Source organism: Netta rufina, assembly GCF_964035555.1.
Source record: "Netta rufina genome assembly, chromosome: 1".
Lineage (NCBI taxonomy): Eukaryota > Metazoa > Chordata > Aves > Anseriformes > Anatidae > Netta > Netta rufina.
The window spans coordinates 3,370,324-3,391,185 of record NC_140123.1 but is presented as its reverse complement, the minus strand read 5'-3'; the positions used below and the strand labels follow the sequence as shown (position 1 = coordinate 3,391,185).

The 20,862-nt window shown below is 44.4% G+C and overlaps 1 protein-coding gene across 1 annotated transcript in view; it reads right to left on the bottom strand.

Annotated features, from left to right (window-relative positions):
* Positions 1–1,287: 1,287 nt before the first annotated feature.
* MYO7A (myosin VIIA) overlaps positions 1,288–20,862 on the bottom strand; it is a gene marked incomplete at its 3' end in the record, with an annotated part of 57,420 nt that continues 37,845 nt past the window's right edge. The window contains exons 27-48 of the mRNA XM_084295966.1: positions 19,727–19,853; positions 15,596–15,715; positions 14,657–14,830; positions 14,025–14,252; positions 12,677–12,847; positions 11,493–11,610; positions 11,079–11,205; positions 10,795–10,964; positions 10,493–10,683; positions 9,785–9,909; positions 8,793–8,953; positions 7,526–7,676; positions 7,195–7,350; positions 6,889–6,994; positions 5,963–6,076; positions 5,117–5,204; positions 4,923–5,029; positions 3,821–4,006; positions 2,983–3,099; positions 2,173–2,256; positions 1,762–1,881; positions 1,288–1,377 (exon numbers count right to left, since the gene is read on the bottom strand). Of these exons, the coding sequence (XP_084152092.1) occupies positions 1,288–1,377; positions 1,762–1,881; positions 2,173–2,256; positions 2,983–3,099; positions 3,821–4,006; positions 4,923–5,029; positions 5,117–5,204; positions 5,963–6,076; positions 6,889–6,994; positions 7,195–7,350; positions 7,526–7,676; positions 8,793–8,953; positions 9,785–9,909; positions 10,493–10,683; positions 10,795–10,964; positions 11,079–11,205; positions 11,493–11,610; positions 12,677–12,847; positions 14,025–14,252; positions 14,657–14,830; positions 15,596–15,715; positions 19,727–19,853 (3,031 nt within the window). The remainder of the gene's footprint in view (positions 1,378–1,761; positions 1,882–2,172; positions 2,257–2,982; positions 3,100–3,820; positions 4,007–4,922; positions 5,030–5,116; positions 5,205–5,962; positions 6,077–6,888; positions 6,995–7,194; positions 7,351–7,525; positions 7,677–8,792; positions 8,954–9,784; positions 9,910–10,492; positions 10,684–10,794; positions 10,965–11,078; positions 11,206–11,492; positions 11,611–12,676; positions 12,848–14,024; positions 14,253–14,656; positions 14,831–15,595; positions 15,716–19,726; positions 19,854–20,862) is intronic.

Below are 20,862 nucleotides of genomic sequence, written 5' to 3'. Positions count from 1 at the left end.
CCTGGATTTTGGAAAGGCACCCGATGCTCCGGCAGATCAGCAGGGCCAAACAAAGATGGAGAAAAACCCACCGAAATCATGAGCCTGCCCTCTTTGAGAGTGCTTCAGGCTCCAACCAGGATGGGGAGAGAGCCCTTTTATATAGCAACACACACAAAAGCACAACAAAATCATTAATTTTTTTCCAGTGGTGATGGCCAAGTCCCCGTTTAGACCAGAGCCCTTTCTGCACGTGGGCTTGGCCACAATCTTCCGAGAGCAGGAACTTCAAAATCCCTACGTCCACGTTGAAGCTTGCAGTGAAGATCCTCCCAGGGTTAAATTGTCTGGACACAGGGGGGCAAAAGGAGATGAAATCTTCTGAGCTTCACTCCCAGCTGAGCCCTTAGGTTGGGGAAGATGTGCCCCAGTCTCTGGCTGTCACAGTGCCGGGGGGATCCTTGGGCAAGGAATTGTCCTGCAGGTCGCCCTCAGCCCTGAGTCATTGTCCATATACCAGCACAATTTGCAGGATTATTATTTTTTTTTCTTTTTAATATTTTAAAAAATAAATAGAAGAAGAAGAAACAGAACTTTAAAATTTGTTCTTTAAATATTTCCAGCATTGCACGGACAGCACTTCAGTACTCTAGCCTGTTCGATTAGTGGTTTGTTTATACTGATTCCTGGTTAAAATGTGCTCCTCCCAGCCTGCTTTTTCTTCCTGTCCTTAAGAACACGGAGTATTCTCTTGTAATGTCAAAAAAAACAAGCCCTGCAGTGTTCATCGGACACCTTTCCAGCATGGACTGGGGCTCTGCTACTCCTCTTCAAGCCTGAAATGCCCATAAGCTCAGCAAAAGCCGTTAGCATCTCGGTAGCTCTCTCCTTACTTAAAATAAAAACACAAACCAAACCAAAACAAGCCACACACACACGCACACACACACAAATCCTCTTCCTGGAGCCTTTGCCATGCCAGCCACTGGGTTCAGGCAAACGTCCCGCCGGAGTTTCTTTGCTCAGTCACTGCCTGAGAGCGGTGGTGTCCCCTGGAAATCTTTGAGGTTTGAGGTGGATTCGGGGCGCAGGGTGGGGAAGGAGGATGGGAGGTCAGAGATAGTCATCCTCGCTCGAAGGGGAGGTGGTTTTGGAGCCTTCGAGGTCAGAGTCCAGCGAACTCCCTGACGGCGTTCGGCTCATCTTCCACATCTGGGAGGCAAAGGATCTCCCCCAGCTGCACGGGTACCCCACAGACCTCAGCTGGCGAATTAGCCCCATGGCCACCTGCCAGTGGCTTCTTGCAGTTCACTTGCTACCCTTTGCGCTCCTCTGTTTGCTCATGGCTGTTAGCATCTGGCTGATGTACGAGGTCAGAAGATCATCCATCTTGTAGCCCTGGTGAGGAGAGAGAAGATGTTAACCTGCCTTTACAGCACAGCTTAGTCTCTGGCTCATGCCTGTTGAACACACTTGCTACAAGTCGTTAATTATACATGTGTTTCCAGGTCTATTTTTATTTATTTTTTCCCTTTTCCACAATTCTCCTTGGGTGATATGGCCCTGACACAAAGGATCAAACACAATTTACAGGGCAAGTCTCTCCCAGGAGGCTGCTGAGGATAAGGATGCGTGGAGCTTTGGAAGGGGAGTGGATTTTGAAATGGACAAAAATAATGTGAACGCCCCAAATTAATAACAACACAGGAGGACTTTTAATTTTGGCCTGCCAAAGCCAGGATTTGTTCTAACTGTGCCTTTTAAATCTTTAACACTCCTTACCAGGGATGTCTCGCAGAGCAGCTTGCTTCCCCTCACCAGGTTGCCGATAGTTATATGGAAGTAGGTGTTGCCACTGCTCCAGTTGGAGATCTTGGTGAAGGGGTGAGTGATGAGAATATCCTGGTGGGAACACAAGACTCAAACTCAACACATGAGAGCCTCAGCTTTTATAAAGGGCTGTGGGGACCTTTCACTTCAAGCAGACCAAAGGATGTCTGCTGAAATGAGAATATGCCACAGCCTCACAGGAACAGCAGTGAGGTGCAAGACTGTAGGTCCCCCATTCTTGTGGAGGAGTGCTCTACTGGAAGGTCCATGTGGCTGGTGGAACAACACAGCCTTTGGGATGACCTCTGTAAGGGGTTGGGAGTTGGCTCAGGAGCACCTGGTGAAGACCTCAGTCTCGCTTACCTTGGTTTTGGGATCGATGAGGCTCACTCCATGCTTATTGATGGCAATTAGAAGGATTTCTGGATAATTTGGCTCTGTAGTTTGCTGTTGGAAACGAGATGAATTGGTTAGGGGAAGCGTCGTGCTAAACCAGCCCCTTTCCTATTTCCTCACCCAGTATCTTCTGCCAGCATTTGCATTTACATTTGGCAGCCAAATCACTCTGGGTGGAAAAATCACAGGATATTATTCAGATCCTCTATGCCATCTAATGAACATGACAGAAATTAAGGTGCCTAAGTTCAAGGATATCACGAACAATTTCAGCATGGTGTTTCCAGGCCATGCTTACTGTATGGTCTCTGAGTATGGGATGTTGCAATAAGGTGTCCAGAATTCTTGGACTTCATCACTACTGGCCTCTCCTGCCTGTGATAGGAACTTGGTGCCATGGTGGATGGTCTGGATTGGGTTCACGGTGTGTGCAGGTGTGTGAAAATTACATTCCCCTTTGCCTTCACAAAACAGGGAATGGCTCTCGCCTCCTCAACAGTAAAGCTGTGAGGTTAGACTCAAAGAGGACTGAGATACGTGGATGCTCTACAATGCCCCAGTATTGTAAAAAGATAGTGCAGCCATAAATGAATATCTCAGCCCCTTACTGACGGAGAGACTTACATCCTTTCCCTGTCTTATCAGCGTTGTTCCAGTCCAGGCACTGGGACAACCCCTCATACCTGAAACCCCTCCGTGATATGGGACTTCTGATATTGGCTCAAAGCTGCCAGGGAACCCCCAGGCAGGGCAGGCATGCCTTCTGCCTTCACTTACCTTCACTTCAAAGAATGCTGATCCAAATGTAGGCCACTTGAAGATAATCTTTAGGAAGGCAAGCTTGGCTTCTTCTCTCGTTTTGCCTGCGTGCTTGTTGTAGTATGCCACGATGGACTGCAACAGAGAGGACAGCAGAGCTGGAAGGTTTGCATTGCCTTAAACCAAGGGTTTTTGCAGGAAAGGAGCATCATGCTACAAAGATGGACTATCATACCAGAAACCATAATTGCTTCATGGGCTTTCACTGAGATTCATTAACAAACTACAGCATATGGTGAACCTGTGATCAGTTCTTCCTGCCTATTAGCTCTTCTCAGAGGGCAAGGTTTTTTTTGGAACAAGTAAGTATTAGTTGGGCCAAGAAAGTCCCAAGTTTAAGATACAAGTCTAAGTCTCAGCAAATGGAAAGGACTTAGATTGTTTCTTGGCAGTGAGACATCTACATTCCATTATGGCCTAGTCTTGTCTGTACCTGTGCCACAGGTCTCCTTGTGTAAAGCAGGGAGGATTGCCTCTCTGCTCAGCAGTCTGCCTTCAACAACAAAGCTTTACATGAGACCATCCCCTAGCAGGTGTCCATACAGCACTGCAGCCACCACTACAGTCACAGCAATGTGCAGCACACAGCCCACAGCAATGTGTGCGTGTGTCTAAACACATGTACAGTGCCTTCTCTTGGTTCTGTTGGAGAAGTTGTGGCTCTGCTAAAGCTCAAGAGGGACCATGGGTCACTCCTTCTGGCAACCTGACTTCAGTGTTGAACATCAGACAAATCACACAAGATGCTGGGATTCCCCCCACCAAGCCTGACCTATGACTAAAGCTGTCGTTTTACCCGTTTCCAGTCATCTGGAGAGAGCTGCCGGACGAGGTCCTGAGGCACCAGCTCCTTCAGAAGCTTGGGGATGCTGGGGAAATAGGATTTGTCATCCTCAAACTTCACCCGGTAGATGAGAGCTGCCAGCTGCAGGACCTCTTCCCGTGTACACTTGTGGTAGCCACGCAGGTACTTTGGTAACTCCTGTATGTGGAAAAAAAAAACATTCAGAAATAGAGGGGGTGACCTCAGACCTTCACCCTCTGCTGCTAAATCACATTTTTGGACGTCTCCAGCTCCTGGATATGAGGCTCTGCCTTAGGAACACTCATAGTAGTTGTACCAAGTGTGGTGGACAGGCAGCTGCTCAGCTGAGACCACACTTGATGTCTAAAGATCCTTTCTGTCCTGAAACATTCTTGTGTTACATGGTGGTCCCTGTGCTAGGTATCAGATGTGTCAACCTACAGTCTCATTCTCCCTCCCTTGTTGCTGAAAATCAACCCTAGTAATGGACAATTGGAATTTAATATGTTGTTGTTTTTTTTTCTCCCTTTATTTTTCCTTTTCATTTTTTTCAGTCTATTCCCCCATTATGAAAAGATGCTTGAAAATGTGTCACATAACTATCAAAGCATCAGTGGATATGGTCATATTGGGACAATTGCTTTTTACCCAGGCAAGAAAACGGGGAATATCTGTGTATTTGCATGCGTGTATGAGAAACCTCTGGGACATGCAGGTGTCTTTTGTCAGAAGAAACAAGTGCAGAAGAGCTGCAGCTTCTTGACTTGCTGCTGGGACCATCACGGCTCATGTTCAGGAACAGAGGAGCTGAAAACCTTGTGAATTTGTCCCCACTGCTAAAGCTGAGTGCTACTGAGTCCCACTTCTTGCTACTTGCCCAAGAACATCTGTCCGAAATCCCAGCTGAGCTGGTTGCCCTACAATGCATGAAGCCTGGTCCTTGCCATACAACCCAACTGCTCTTCGTAGCTCTCTGTTCAAGGCAGGACTTTGTTCTCTTTAAGGTAAAACTTCATGTGCATCTGCACATATGCAGTCTTTCCACCCTAATTCCTCCCAAAGTCTCTGCTGCTACCTCAGGTTCCCAGAGCACCTGGTAATAGTGGAAGATCGAATCTGCCATCGAATCCTTTCCAGGCGTTGTGTTGGTCCACAGCTTTTTCATGAAGAACACTTGGTAGGTGAGGGAAGGCACTATACCTGTGGAAGGAAGCAGGGAGCAGAGCTAAGAGCTAAGGGCTCAAGGAGGGCTGTGCATGACCCAAAAGGGAGAAAAGTCACTGTTACCATCTTTTGCTGGTCTTGCTTTCTTTATCCAGTCCGTCAGGTGTCTCACAAAGTCAAAGAAGAAATCGCCCTCGGGCACACTGATGACCTGGGGGCACAGCACGTGGTTACAAAAGCTGAGGAAGCAGCGAGAGGCCACAAGCAGGGTTGGCTCTTGCCCCATCTCCTATGGTTGTTGCTCACTGCTTTGCCTCAATTAGACTTCTGTGCTACAAACTGCTGATGCCAGAAAGCCGTTGCCAACACCTCGCTCTAATTCCACCCATTAATCCTTATTGCACCTTCCTGTTTCCCTGGAGCAATTCATTTCCCTTCCTGATGACTATCTCTATAGATTTCTTCCAGTTGCCCCAGGCAGCTCTAAGCTTGCACATTTTTCTTAATCCTTATAAACTAGCCAAAACCAGGACACAATCACAGCAACATTGAGTTTTCTACCTCTTTCTCCTGATGGATCCTATCTCCTTTGCCCCAAATCAATGCAGCATCACAGGAACAGCAACCTGGAGGGGACCAGGCTGGCTCCATCTAATTCACAATGCAGTGACCTCTTTGGGCAAAAAATGACAAAAATGACAACAAAGGCAAAAAAAGAGTGATTCTTGCACCACTCTGGATCACCCAGGAATGCACTGGGCTGCAATTAGTGTGAGATCCTGCACATAGGATGGCTCTGCCTGGATCCCTAAGTCAGCAGGACACAACAGGCTGCCACAGTGCTATCATCAGGCACTAAAGCCACCTGCTCTCAACAAAGGAGACCTTTGCCTGTTTGTGTTTTAAGCCTTTTGGGATGATTGCTGTGAAGAACCGAGTGCTTTGGCACCATCTGTGTGGGTCACTCACCTTGTCAGAGATTTTGACAAAGAGGCTGAAGCCTTCGGAGGACTTTAGGAGCAGCCTGTTGGAGATGTTCTGGCAGAAATCCTTGGCTTTTGTGCTGGACTCCACCTCAAATGCCTACAAAGAAGGATTACTGGTCACATAGAAAAAATATTCAGAGTGATAAGAAGTCCCAGGAGATCTGTAAAACCCCATTACAGAAAAACATGGGCACACACACAGCTACTGGAGAAGAATACCCTCTTCCCTTCATGGGTGTGCACTGCTTTTCATATAAACTCCCTTAGAAATACAAGAATTTAGTTGTGCCCAAGGGCATGACAGAAAAGAGGAGCAGGCAAGCCTCACTGGAAGACTAATCAGTAGCATGAGAGAGCAGTACCTGCAAGGACATGCCTATCTGCCCCAGCCTCAATTTATCTACCTGCCTTATTAATGTCTAAGATGATTAATGAAAGGTTCCTGAGCACAGATATTATGATTTCTGCGTCATCTCAGATCAAAACGGGGAATAATTTTAGTTTGCTGCTTGCCAGCTCCCTGCCCAGTCCCTGGGTATGGTTTGGTGGAATATATCTGTCAGTCGAGGCTGCAAATAACTGATGGCCAAGGCCTGTGAACCACTGAGGGCATGGATGGAGATGAGAACATCCTGTTTCCCTCTTCCTGGGGTCAAAATTTGCAGTGAAGGCTGACTCAGCACCCATATCTGGAGAAGGTGAATTGCAGGAAATCAGACCCCTGAGTTCCAGTCTTCTATCCTGCCTCATCAGGGTAGATAAGGATGGATCTTTCTGACACTGCTCTGTTTCAGACTCTTCTGGGAAGGCTGAATTTTTCTGATTCAGAAACAACAGTAGCCTTTTCTGGGATTTTAATAAGGAAATCAACAGCCTGACAAAAATGAAGTTTCCTTCTATTCCATTTACCTCATCAGTGTCATCAGGAAAGTAAACCTTGTGGAAAATCTGGGTGGTTTTGTGTTGAATGGCTTCCACTTCTACGAGATGGGGAGGGTACTTTCTGGATCCATTCCTGCAAAACAGGGAGAGGCAAGTGCCACAGCTTCATCCTCCACCCAAAGTCCTTTTAGTTCAGCTTGGCTGAATGCAGAGAAAGGCTGTGAGCTTTCACTGTCCCAGAAACTACTACCAAAATATCTCCTACTTGTAATTTCTAATGCATATTTGGATGCTGTGACATGGTCAGGATGATGAGGTCTTTTGGTGCTGTACCTTAGGGCTTTCTGGAGTCTCTGGATGCAGTCTGCTGCCAATGGGTGATGTTTTCGGGACTGCAGAAACCTCTGGACATGGGGCAGGAGGATGTTACTTGGAGGGAAAAGGCCTGTACACAACCACAGCAGCTCCCAGCCTTTCTCTTCACTGTACCTAAACGAGGAGACATCCAGGAGAGAAAAAGTTACTTACAGCATGGACATGGCTCTGTTCTCTGGCATGGGTGGGTGATTCTCAGCTAGAAGGGAGGAGACACGCTTAGACTCCAGACCTCCTTTGCCCAACAGAGGCTAGTGCCTTAGGGCCAAGCAAAACCAATGACTCTTACTTGATGTGGTTGTCTGTAAGCTGCTTCAGGGTCTGGCAGTAGATTTCATCCTTCAGAGGCTCAGCTTTCAAGGCACCTTCAAATATTTGGTCTGTCAGCTCATTGACTGAGCGGGTCCTTTTGGATGGGTAGTCACCCATGTACTTCAGCACTGGTGGGAGGCAGGAGTCAAGGATCAGCTAAGTGGGAGGTTTGGAGAAGCCTTTCTGTTGATGATGTGATAAAATACATCCCACGTTTGACTACAGAAATGTCTGTAATTTGGCAGAGGGGGCACTGTGGTAAGGCTTGATATTTATTTAGGAGATGTCCAGCGAGCACTCTCCCTTTTTCATGCATCATCTCAGTTTGGAAAGAACCACTTTGGCATTGGGATGTAGGCCTAGGAAAGCTCTGTGACTACCGTGTTCCCTGATCACATACAGTGGTGCCACTGTAAAAGACCAAGTTTTCAGCTGGTGTCATGAGGCAGAGCTCTGCAGACAGCAATGGAGCTGTGGTAACATAAACCAAACGATGACCTTCACCACTTCACCATATAGTACCTGTTCTTCAGGACAACAGGTCACAGTATTCTGAATAAATGTGTTTGACATGGAAAGAAGAATGATAAAATTACAGATGTTCTTAATTTTTACCAGTCCTTTTAGTTCCTACTACTGCTGTTATTTGCTGCTAGGAGGAAAACTGTAGCAGCAGTAACAGTGGTAGCATCAGTACCAGGTTTGTACCAACAGAACTGTTCAAACTGAAGTCTGGATCCTAGAGCAAAACCCCACCAAAGTACAAAGGCGACTCTCACAGGTTGGGTTTATATTTGTACTCAGCTTCTTTCTCCCATGCTGTCTTTATTCCGCCAGGAAAGTGATACTCAGCCATCAAACCCTGTCCCTGAGGCCATGAGGACGAGTTTGCAACCATAATGGTCATAAAGGTCTGTGCCCTTCTACAGCAGATGCATCCTGGGGAGCTGAAACAAGCCAAAGCAGAACTGTCGAGTTAACCACTAAGCAATGTGCACCTGCAAGACTGAGTAACGTGCTCCCAAGACCTTACTTATTGAGAAGTACAGACACCCCTCAGATCTCAAGGATGTTCAAATACAGATTTTGGGATCATACCCATTTCCAAGTCCATTACATGGTCCCAAAGCCCTTACAAGGGACCAGAAACCTTTCTATGGGCTTTACTTGGGTCTCTGAAGAGCCTGCTCAGCCCTTTGCTTGTTGCCCCTGTTGCCCAAGGGCTGCCCCAGGCAGTGGAAGGATATCAATGAAGGCCATGCAGGCTTCTTGGGACAGCTCCTCGCTCCCCAGGATCTTCTTCAGCAATGGCTGTTTGATGGGCTCACGGGTGTAACACCACAGCTTGTCCTTCCCACGGCTCTTGGTGATCATGACCCTGCTCAGGGTGTGCTTGGGAGGTGGCCTGATGGCAAAGGCAAAGCATAAGGAAAGGTGGAGAGGTTACAGGGATAAAAGGGATGTTGTGTAACAAGTGCCTCACCTGGTTGCTCACAACACCTGACAAATGAACTCATACCAAGAGGGAAGCCATAACTATGAGGGTATCCATCTCTAGTTCTGCCCAAAGATGGTCATTTTTCCTTTCCTAGGGCTCATAAAAGTCCTGTTTGGACCCTACCCAAGCAGTGGCACCCAAACAACCTTTTCTACTGAAAAAAAACCCACACAACTTCTAACCACAAGAGGAGGGGGGATGGCAATGGGTAGTGAGAGAGATGGGCAGCAACAATGAAAGAATATTGCCCAGTAGAATGAACCCACCAGGGTGAAGACATCTCACAGGACTTGGTCTGTCTCCATGGACTGCCAACTCCTCTGAACAGGAGCGAGAGTTTTTTGATCAGTCTGGTAAGCTGCATTCAGCAGTGGTGCATGCTTTGGAGCTGAGAGGAAAATGTCCCCGTCTAATTCACCTGCTGCCTACATGGTATCAGGCTGGGTATGGGATCACTGGGAAGGAATACTAGACCTCTAAGCACAGCCTCCCACATAACGTCAGATTTCACACCTTTAAAGCTCTGCTGAGACAATTAAGAAATCCCTCATAAAACCTTGTCTGTGGAAAATTTATAACCCATATACCATATTCCAAACTGGAGGCTGTGGCTGTATAGAATCACACAAAGGGATATTTAGAGTCTTTTCCAGCAGTGGAAAAAAAAATCCTGATTCCCAAGCTACTTGGAGATGGATTCCTCCTCCTGCATTTTTTTGAAAAGATTGAAAAAATCACCTAAAATAGTCATAGGAAAATTCCTCCAAAGTGTATGGCTTCACCCTCTCTTCACTGTCTGAAATTGCCATCTGGGAGGTTCTGATAACGTCTTGTCGTTGATCAGGGGTCATCGTGACGAGTGCCTGTGGGATGAAAAGTTCTCTGTCACCTAATATGTTTCATATAAATATTAATATATATTTGAATTAATATATATTTGAAGCATCCAGAGAAGGGAAGCAGATAAAAAATGAAAAGACCATCTGTGAGTGAGTAAGAGTAACCCACTAATTCCAGTTAATAGGCAGTAAGTACTGTGCAGCTGTCATTTCTCTGTGCCATTCTCATTCACTAATACAAAGAATAACATTTCCATCATGTGGATCATTTCCTAATGAGGAGAGTGTGTTTTGGATCCTACAGCTCCATATGTGAATGTAGCGGCTTCCTCTAACCCCAAATACAGTGGAAATTAATCAGGCCAGCTGGAGGGTGTAGCAGGGTTCGTGGATATTTCAAGCCATAAGTCTTCAAAGTGAAAAGATCAGAGGAAAGGCTGAGACACTACTAGAACAGATCACTTCTGACTTGGACAACTTGCCACATCTCTGCCACACTGGTTTCCACATTCTTGTCAGGAAGCCTCTGGATAGATCTAAGCTCTCCAGGAAGGCTTTGATCTCCCCGGGCTTTGTATTAAGCTCTGCTGTGTGTAAGACAACTCACCACGATCTCCAGGGGAGGCATGGTGACTGTTGGCAAGACATAGACAGAATCTGTTGGGAAATCCCCTCTCTGCTTGGTCCGTTCATTGAACCCGTTAGCCCACCCCGAGTTCATCACGTGTTCTCCTGTGTCCTGGTCAAGAACTATGAGGTCTCCTTTCAGGAAGCTGAGGAACCCAGATTCTTCTCCCACTGCAATAAAAACAACCATTAGTATTTTTATTTTTTTATTTTTTTCCCCAAATCCCTTTGGAATAACTAATATGCCTACATGTTTGCCACTGGATCAGACTACTGACTTACCAGGGTTTGGGTTGTCTTGGAGAGTGACCACATACTTGGATCTTTTCCTTAGTCCTTCAAGGAAGGTCACCACGAGGTCCCGGATATCCTCTGCATTGTTGGAGGTGAAAGTGTATTCATCTCCTTTAATGGTGGCCAAGGTGAAACTCTGTCCTTGCAGCTTTCCCCCTCTGGGATATGTTTTTAGAGAAGATATAAACAGGAAATACAATGGGCTCAAGAGGCAAAGCCTGGGAAAAGACTGCTTTAGGGTAAGATCACCAGCTACAGTTATTCTTCCTTACCTGCTGCTTGACACAGCTGTGATCTCTGGGAAAGAGAGTTCTAAGAGAACCTGCTCCTGTTCATCCACAAAGTACACCCCTGTCCAGTTGACAGCTACAATCACATCATTTTTAGGGAGGCTTGGCCCTGGATTGAAGTCAAGACAAACAATCAGTTCAGGAGGGGTCTTATGATATAAAATATTGTGTGTATTTCAAAGGAAAATGCAATGTTAAAAAAATCATTTATTTTCAGTAAGAAAAATAGTGGCAGAATCATAGACTGAGCCATTGCTAATCAGGATGCACCAAAAAATAATGTATCTAAAACAGACCACATAGATGGCCCATTAGGTCTTATTGTCTGTGAAGTTCCTAACTCCTTCTTTTGCCTTTGACTATCCCTTGCACCAGGGATGTGCTCTACTGACTCACCTGAGAATTTGAAGGCTTCATAAAACCGAGAAAACAGCAAAGGCCACTTGAAACGTGCAAAATCCACCACCTCTTCTTTGACTTTTTTGGGGTCTGTCCTCTTCTGAGTATAAATTCCCTACCAACAAAGCAAACCACAACAAACATGAAGCACAAACCCAGTTATATCTAGGAAGAGAGCAAAACTACTCTGAAACTCATCCAATCCATGCCATCTGAAGATCTTGGAATCAATATTAATTTATATCTTGATGATGTTAAGGGCCAAGCAAAATCCTACAGGAACAAGTGATAGGTTGGACAAAGTCCTAGAAAAAAATTTGGTTCCCACTTGAGGAAATAATTTGCCTTTGACAAATCTGGGCAAGAATCTAGAGTGACAAGTCTGGGTGGGATTAATCGCAACTAACTTTGGGTTTCCCTAATATGGGTGCCTGACTTTCAGCCCGGCAGTCCTTTAGCTGGAAATAGATACTCAACAGCCCTTAAGCACAGGCAGCTAGCTTCATTTAGGATGTTTTCAGAAACCTGAGACTTCTCTAACTGGCTGACAGGTGGCTGGTGGATGACCTGCAAGATCCAGGCCTTTCTGGACCAGGAACAGCCCAAGCACCTATGTTTAGTCAATTGAATTGTGACCCTGGGTTTCCACTGGCAAAACTGGGAGGCAAGACCCAAGCAAACATGGAGATGCTTGCATTTAGGGGTCTTAATCTGAAGCTGGCCCCTGCCTTTTAGTGAGTGCCAGTCCTCACACCTGCACGACCAACCCTCATGGTGGTAATGAGGTATGGGAAGTGGGTGTTTGATTAATCTGTAGGAGGGTGTCACAGGTAGACATCAGAGATGTTTTACACAACATCTGGCACAATAAAGTATCAGTACTGGGACACAAGACACCACTGTACTGCATAGAGTAACACCACAGTCCTGTCTATCAGGAATGAAACCCCAGAGACATCATTTTCCTTCTCACAGTGAATCTCTGCAGGTTGTCTTCTCCTGTCAGACCTTGCATTGAAAGTAGACATAATACAGAATATGACTAGTGCAAAATCTTCCCTTTTCCCTTTGCTTTAGCTTCAGGCAAGTCCAAGAGCTGAGCTACAGCATCTGATATGTGATTAAAGGCACATGATGCTACTGAAGCTACTTGGCCCTTGCCAGGTGATGTATTGTCCCACCTTTTTATGTGCAGCTATAATGAGCTGAGCCCATTTCTCCACCGTTTTCGAAGCTGTGATCTCTCTGTCTGGGATGTAGGATGGAATTAGGTTTAGAAGTCTTTCCAGTACCATTTCTGACCCGTAGTCCACGTAGTACTGCTGAGAAGCCAGTTCTGCCAGATCTTCTTCCTGTGGGAGTCAAACAAGCCAACTCAATGCTGCTACCAGGCCACTCACCACAACATCCATCCTCCACAGCTCAAGAAGCCTTCTGTAAGGGAAGAATTTCCTTTCAGTAGAATTTCACCAGTGCATTGCATATCCAAAATTCAGGAAATTGATCAGTATAAGCTATGACTGAGCCATAACACGTTCAGTGATCAGCATCACACAAGGCATGTGAACATGATTTACCCTGTCTTTCCTTGAAATTCTGTGTGCTTCTGATGTCTGCAACATCAGTTGCCTGCAGCAGTGTGTGATTTTGCTATGGTAAACAGAGTTTAGTGGTTGCAAACTGTGTGCATCCATGAATTTGAAACTTGAGAAGCCCAGCAAACGAAGCACCTGTGCATAATGCAAAACTGTAAAATGTTCCTTTGGTTCAGCTGCATTCCAAGCACTTTGGGATGAAATAATAGAGCTACTGAGATGATAATAGCACAGGGAGATGAAGAGCAAGAGAACAAGTTCATGCAATATAGATGGGAAAAGATGCTTTAGTTCCCAGGGTGCCTGGAATCTACTGGTCCACAGGAGAACAAGTGGGTTATGAGGAAGAGGGGTATCTTCAATTTGACACCTGGATGATTTTGAACACAAGCAAAAAAAAATATGTTATGGACACTGTCAGAGATTTTGATGTTTCTTGCGATGCTTATTTCAGTGACACTGGAATAATTCTGTAAGCTCACAGAGACTTTTTTGGCATAGGTTTCTGCTGCCAATGTCCCTCAATATTGGATATTGGGAGTACTGCTGTGTTTATATTGCATAGCACAGGTCTGAGTATTCTGAAAAGCCTGTCTTAGGTCTAAAGCTTAGCAGGATTCACCAAACAAGATCCTGCCATGTATTCCTGATTGGGTTAAAGGAACCCTCCAAACTGAGGCTGATGGATGAGGTGGCCATTCAGTCTCCCACCAAAAGTCAACAGGAGAGGGTGCTCATGTAGCACATGGGAGTCTGGTATATTCCCAGCCAAGAGGATCTGATTCCTGCAGCTCCTGTTTCCTAAGTGTACACCATAATACCTAGTCTTAGCAGGTGATCATGGAGGAAGATTTCTCATCCCCTTTGGTGGAGCATACTTTGCCATGCCAAGGATATAAGTTGGACAAGACTGGAAGCTATTGAGGACACTCACCTTGTCACACCGATACTCCCCAAACTTCACCCCTCGGACGATCTGTTGGTAAATGAGATTGGTGGCCACGTTGTCCTCACTCGGATTGTGCCAGGGGGTGAAGATCTCCTTCCTGAAGAAGAGCCGCCACGGTGCGTTGCGCTCCTGTGCTCCTTGCTCTTTGGCATACTGCTCACACTGAGACACAGCATCCATCACATGGTCATTGCCGCTCCCCAGAGAAGAGACCTAGTCAGGGCACAGGAAAAAGGTGGAATTCATCTAAAGGCTGATATCTCTACGTAGAGATATCTATGTCCAAGGCACTTCTGGAAGCCTCTGGCCCAACCTCCTGCTCAGAGCAGGCTCGTCTTTGATTCAGGTTGCTCCATGCCTTCTCCTGTTAATAATTTCTGAATATCTCCGAGGAGGGAGATTTCACAGTCTCTCTGCAACACTGCTGTAGTGTATGACTGTTACTGTGAAAATCCTGCTGGCCTCTGCACAGTAGATGTGTTTCTTCCTGACCTTTTGGCTGGCCATCTGCTCAGAGTGCAGTGTCCTTCTTTCTGCCCTCTGGAAGGTGTGTAACAGCAAGGGGAACCTCCCTTTTCTTATATAGAGCTAGTCAGGATCAAAAAAATAAAACATACCTTGTCAAAAAGTGCGATGTAAAGCGAAAAGCCAAATCGGTCCTTCAGGCTGATTTTGTCGGCCAAAGAATTACAGAGCTCTTTAGCAGTCGTTGCAGAGTCTGTCAGCAGTGTTTTTGTTGTCCCATCCATAAACGTGACAGGCAGCATGATCGGTTTCTTGGACTTGGTTGCCTAACGGGGTTAAAGGCAGTCGTTATGAAAGTATGCAAATTTCAACCCCATCTAGACTATTTACCTATGTAGTCTTCCCCCCAGCAAGTGGTAACTGTTTTCTAATTCCTGGTCCCAGTGACTGACTACATTTCAATGCTTCTATAATGTACTTCTCAACAGGATAATGTATGGTCAGCCACTGTAAGCACTTGGAAATCTCCTTTTTTTGTATATGATATATTCAGTCATTGAAGTGTCTAATCTAATAAATCCAAGCATGCTCAGGAATGCTCCTGGGCACTGAAGCACAATTGTCCATGCTAGTAAAGCAGCACAGAAAATGAGTATATATTGCATAAACTGGGCTTGTTCCAACTATAGCTGTCCCTGAGCATGCTTGGGCAGCTGTGATGCCCAGGGCCCATTCTTAGAAGATGTTTTGCCTGCATCCTTCATCTGGAAGAGTTCCTAGCATACACGGGGGCTTGCTCAATGCCAGCTGGCCTCAGTGCCCGAGAACATTCTTACATACGTTTAATTTATAAGTATTGATGTTGGCAAAGGGCATGATCTTCAATATGCACTGGGGCATGTGAGGGGAATGCAGTATTTTGGAAACACCTGACAATTCTGGAGAGAAATAGGCTTTTTTTTTTTTTTTTTTTTTTTTTTTTTTTTTTTATCACGCTGCTTTCTGTGCTGCCAGAGATGTGGTTCTTGTGATAGCAAAAGGCTCCAACCCTCAGCCCCAGCTGCCTGGGGAGGGGATGGAGGGGCTCATACCTGCAGTTCCAGCCAGCTGGGTGGCTGTGTCCTTGTCCCGTTGGCAAACGTCCTCCGCAGCCTCTCTTCACAATAGGGAGCATAACCAGGGGGGCCTCCGTTGATGAAGTTCCTTAAATACTGTTTACAGCAGGGAACACTTTGGTTAGACCATCAGCTCGAAGAGCCAAACATTTGCAAAGGTTATAAAGCAAATATTTATTGGAGAAAAGCCCGCTGGGACTGCTAAATGCAGGGATACCACTCAAGCTCAGGGCTTTCCTAAACCACATTGCTGGAAGCTGAGAGAAGGTAAGACACTCTGCACCCTTGCCTTGTACTTACACTATGCATTTCTGGCCTCGATGGATATAAGATACTGGCCTAGACACCTCTTTGATCAAAGCCAGTGCAGCAGATTTTACGTTCTCCTATTGCTGCCATTGATTTCAATCTCCAGAAAGTATTTTGAAGATGTATCATAAAATGCTACTGAATGTAGGCCAGAATGATAGGAGCAAATGGAAAAACAAAACAAAACAAAACACCAAAAACACTACAAATAATGATCAGGAAAACTGTAAGCAAATGTCACTCAGAACACTTATCTGCCAATTGAAAAGATACTTCACAGTTACATCAAATGGATGTTTCCTTAGTCAGATTTTTAACTGTATTTTAAAAGACTCTAAACAAGAATTTGAAGCACTTCACCATATGTTAAAAATACGATCACATTGTTGTACAGAAAGATAAATCCAGTGACTTCTACAATATGAGAGAGACACTCAAAAATATTACATAAATACACTGGCCAAACACGTAGCTAAGACTAAGAGTTCTGTAAATCATATCTTTTAGAGAAACTTTATAGCTCTCTGAATGATAACACAGCTGTTCCTTGGGTAGCACAGACTCTCCTTTGTAACACTGACACTCTATAAATAATATTGGTAGAGAAACAGACATCTCCATCAATCATACCTTACAGAGATACTCTTAAATAGCTAGGTAAAAGAAGCAGGCTATATGGGTAGGAGCTGTTGCAAATGATTGCAAGCAGTCAATGCAGTGTAAAAGTGTAGTTTTAATTATTCTGCTAATAATGCTTGTATTTCTATATGTTTTTGTAAATCTATTTTTTTGGGGGTGGAACCTTCCCACCAAAGTCCATTATTAATTAAAAAAAGGTACAAAGAACAAGAGTATATGAGAGATAATGTGTATTGATCCATGCTTAGCAGATGACAAAGGTTTCTAATAGGATCCAAAGCATGCCCTTCATATTTAGGAACAGAAAAACGTATGTAAACATGCCTTATTAAACTAAATCCTTCTCAAAATGTTCAGTCCTAATTGACGTATTTCAGAGTTGTAGAATAGTTTGAAATTCAGCATCTTTTTTTTCCATAACATTGCTGTTATTAAAGTTAAACCCTAAATAAAAGGATTAGGAAAAATGTAACCAGGAATCTGGTACAACATCCGCAGTACATTTCCATTGCATGGCAGACTATAGAAATAAATTCTAACAGATATTTACCTTTATATGCTTTTTCTTCTATTAAAACAGTGGATAACTGCTGCTAAAAGATTCAGGCATTAATTAAAAAATAGGTGAGGCTAACAAAACATCTTTGAACTGGCTGATAATGCTTGGCTATCATCATTCAGCTGTAGCTATTGCAAGGTTAAAGCAGTAGTCAGTAAACTTGTGGTAAAGCAGAATTTGGCCAACTACTAACTCCTTAAAAAGGGTACTGATAGATTAAAAGCATGATAGTAAGTTGATGTGGTGTTGTCTCCCAGTCCAGAACAATCTGAACTAGGTGGCTTGGACTAACGTAGTTTTGAAGTGAAGCATTTACTGAACACCAGAAATTTTTTACTATTCCTCTGCTTTTTACAAAACAAAAAAGTGAGTCTGCATGGGAAAGTATGCTGTTGGGAGGCAGAACCAACATTTCATTGGGAGAAAGTTTTATTTTGAAACATAACATCTTAAGGTGGAAGGTATCGCTGGTGTCCCTCTGGATTGATGCAGAGGCTTCAGAGGAGCTCCAAGACATGGCCCAGGTCACTGCCTATGTGTTGCTGTTTGTGAAACTGGAGCCTGGAAAGGCAAACCACAGCGTGTGTGGCTGCAGGGGGTGTTCACATGCATACCCCAGGAGCCCCGGTCACCACAGGCTGCCCATGGGAACAGAAACTCTCTTGGTAGGAGATTCAGAGTGAGACCCTGGCTTGTGGTCTCAGAATTGTCCCATAGAGAAGCCCTCTCTCTCCACATAGTATAAAAAGGAGGCAAGTGTCTGAAATTAGATGGTATGAATACTCCCTTTTGTCCCCAGCAGCCCAAAGTGCAAAAAAGGGCTGATCTTCTGCCCAAGATGAATAAGAGTACAATTAGCAAAAACTTCCCCAAAGCTTTTGGGAATATTGCCATGTATTTCAGCACGGACCAGGACTTTGGGCAGAGGTACATGCCTGAGGCTTCAAAGCTGCTCATAAATTATTTCAGAGAAGTGCTTCACTCACCTAAAATAATTTTCCATTATTAAAGATTTAAATTCACACAATCTCCTGTGACATGCTTTCTCAGATCTCATTTCCAGACATAATTTCATTTTCTGCCACTTTGCTAGTGATTTATTTCTGTTATTAGATTTCATACTGGCAGGGCCTGGGGATGAAGAAGGGATTTCTATTCTTGGCTTTGGCTTTTTCAGTCCTGAGGACCTGATCTGATAACTATGGAAACTAATGGAACACCTTTATCTCCAGTGGGCCTGGGAGCAGGTCCAGGCTCCAACATTCAAAGATCTGAGGGGGACAAAGGAAGTCTTGTCATGTCATGGCAAAGCGAAGACAAAGAGCTGAGCCCTTTGCCCTGAACCAGCCAAACTCTTAGTCATGGGATTAACTTGAGCGGCCCTGTGGGTGTTTGTCAGACTTGAGGTGTGTAAATCATTTGGAAGGCAGGCTGTTCAAATCTAGGAACAAAACATGGACTTTGCCCAAGAAAAAAAAGAAAATCCTTAAGAAAAAAAAATATTTTCAATGGTGCTAAGCCACTTATCTCCCACTGACTTCAGTCCAGATGATCCACACTGCTTCTGAAGATACATTGCATAGAATGAGAGAATCACAGAATCAGTCAGGAGGAAAAGACCCTGAAGATCATCAGTTCCAACCATCACCCGACACTACCACGTCCACCTCTAAACCATGTCCCTAAGCACCACATCCACACGTCTCTTAAATACATTTACCTCCAGGGATGGTGACTCCACCACTACCCTGGGCAGCCAGTTCCAATGCCTAACTATTCTTTCCATTAAGAAATCCTTCCTGATATCTGACCTAAACCTGCCCTGGTGCAACTTGAGGCTGTTTCCTTGTGTCTGATCTCTTGTGACCTGAGAAAAGAGACCAATGCCTACCTCACTACAACCTTCTTTCAGGTAGCTGTATAGAGCAATGAGGTCTCCCCTTAGCATCTATTTCATCTCCTGTGTGTCTGTTTAAAGAATTAGATTATTTCAGTATGACACATTGTGGGGCAAGTTGTAGTATGCAGAAAGCTATGCAAACATACCTTGAGGTAAGTTAAACCACTTCTTTTCTATGTGCAATTTTTTATGTTAAGTTGTATTTATAATTTGCCACATAGTACTGTTCCTTGACAAATTAAAGGACATGCCTAAGGTTATACTGGCACAGTCAAAAGAAGCTTGACTGAATGCATAGACCTTTGGATGTGAGAAATGGGAGAAATGTAGGTGTTCTAGGTGTACAAATTCCACTTGTGACCTCTGATAATCCAGTTTCTGAGGAGAAGTCACCTAATCAATTTTGTTCATCTAGAATGCAGGAGGCATCATCTGAATTTGTTGTCTACTCTCCCTGTAGAGTCACTGGAAAGAAAGAGTCATTTCTTAGGAGTAATTCATCTGACTAACTTTAGACATTGATCTTGGGATCATACACATTTTTCTTCCTGATTAGGGACTTTATATCATCGTCATTCCTGACAGAGCTGAAGACCAGGATGCTTTTCACTGTCAAACCCAAGAGAAAAGCTGGTTGCAAGGATGGAAAAGAAAATGTATCAGCAGGTAGTACCTGAAATAAATATCATCTACATTTTACCTTTACAAACTTCTCAGAAGGAGCAAAACATCCCACACAGAGAGACATCAGGATCCAACCCCTGGCATGGCTACTTTTGGATGGGTTCTGGGTCAGCTGTTTGCATATTTGACAGTAGATTTCATCCCTGCAATAAGAATAAAGATAAAACATTAGAGTTGACAAGGTGGTGTTTTCCCGTATGAGCAGACAGAGCCAGACCCTGCCTGCATGTGATACTTAAAGGTTCCTTTTGGAATTGCAAGGATATCAATTTAACTATCTGGTCATTCTAATGGTCACTCTGGTCATTGCACTGTCTCTAAAATGCCATCCTTCACCAGTTCTGTAATGTCAACTGAATTTTCCCTGTGCTTCAGATAAGATTTTCCACAGCTGACTAACACTTCTTAGAGAAAAGAGGAATAAAAGGCAGGGGCAAGGTTCAAGTCTCCGAATGTCACCTCTGGAAAATGGAGTCTATCTTACAAAGATGGAAGGTTTCCTAGTGATATCAAGTGAGTCTCCTAAACTGACTTTCATAGAGGGCCACCAGCCTGGAGTCCTCATTTGCTGGCTGTTACTCTTAAGACACCTGAACTTGCTTTGTGGAAGTGTTGGGAACTAAAAACTCCAGCAGAGGTCAAGGTTTGTCCAGCTCTTATGTATAAACAGACGTTCTCTGATACATTGATGGGTATCTCAATTTGGGAATCATCCACTTTTGACTTTAAACTTTATTATCCACATGCAAAATGAGAGATAACAGTACTTCCTCATCTATATATGAGGCAGCAAAAACTAGTCAGCCAGCCTGTTATGTTGACAAACCCCATGGCAAAGCCCACAAGTAAGCTACTAGGACTGCCCGCAGAGCAGACTTTACGTAGAAATGTAAGGCTTCCTGGTGAAGTGGGAAGATAAAATGAAATGGATTGCATTAAAACACACACACATAAATAGGCTAAACTAAAGATATGCAGTCATCCTTAATTTGGTACTTGTTAATTTTCAAATGCTCAATTTAACAACTGGAATAAATTTGAGTTTTTCACTTCTGTGCCATTAAAATATTCATAGGAACAAAAGAGGTCTAAGTGGTGAAACTGAAAACAAAGGGTGGTGAACAGCAAGAGTGAGCCTTAATAAACCAATCC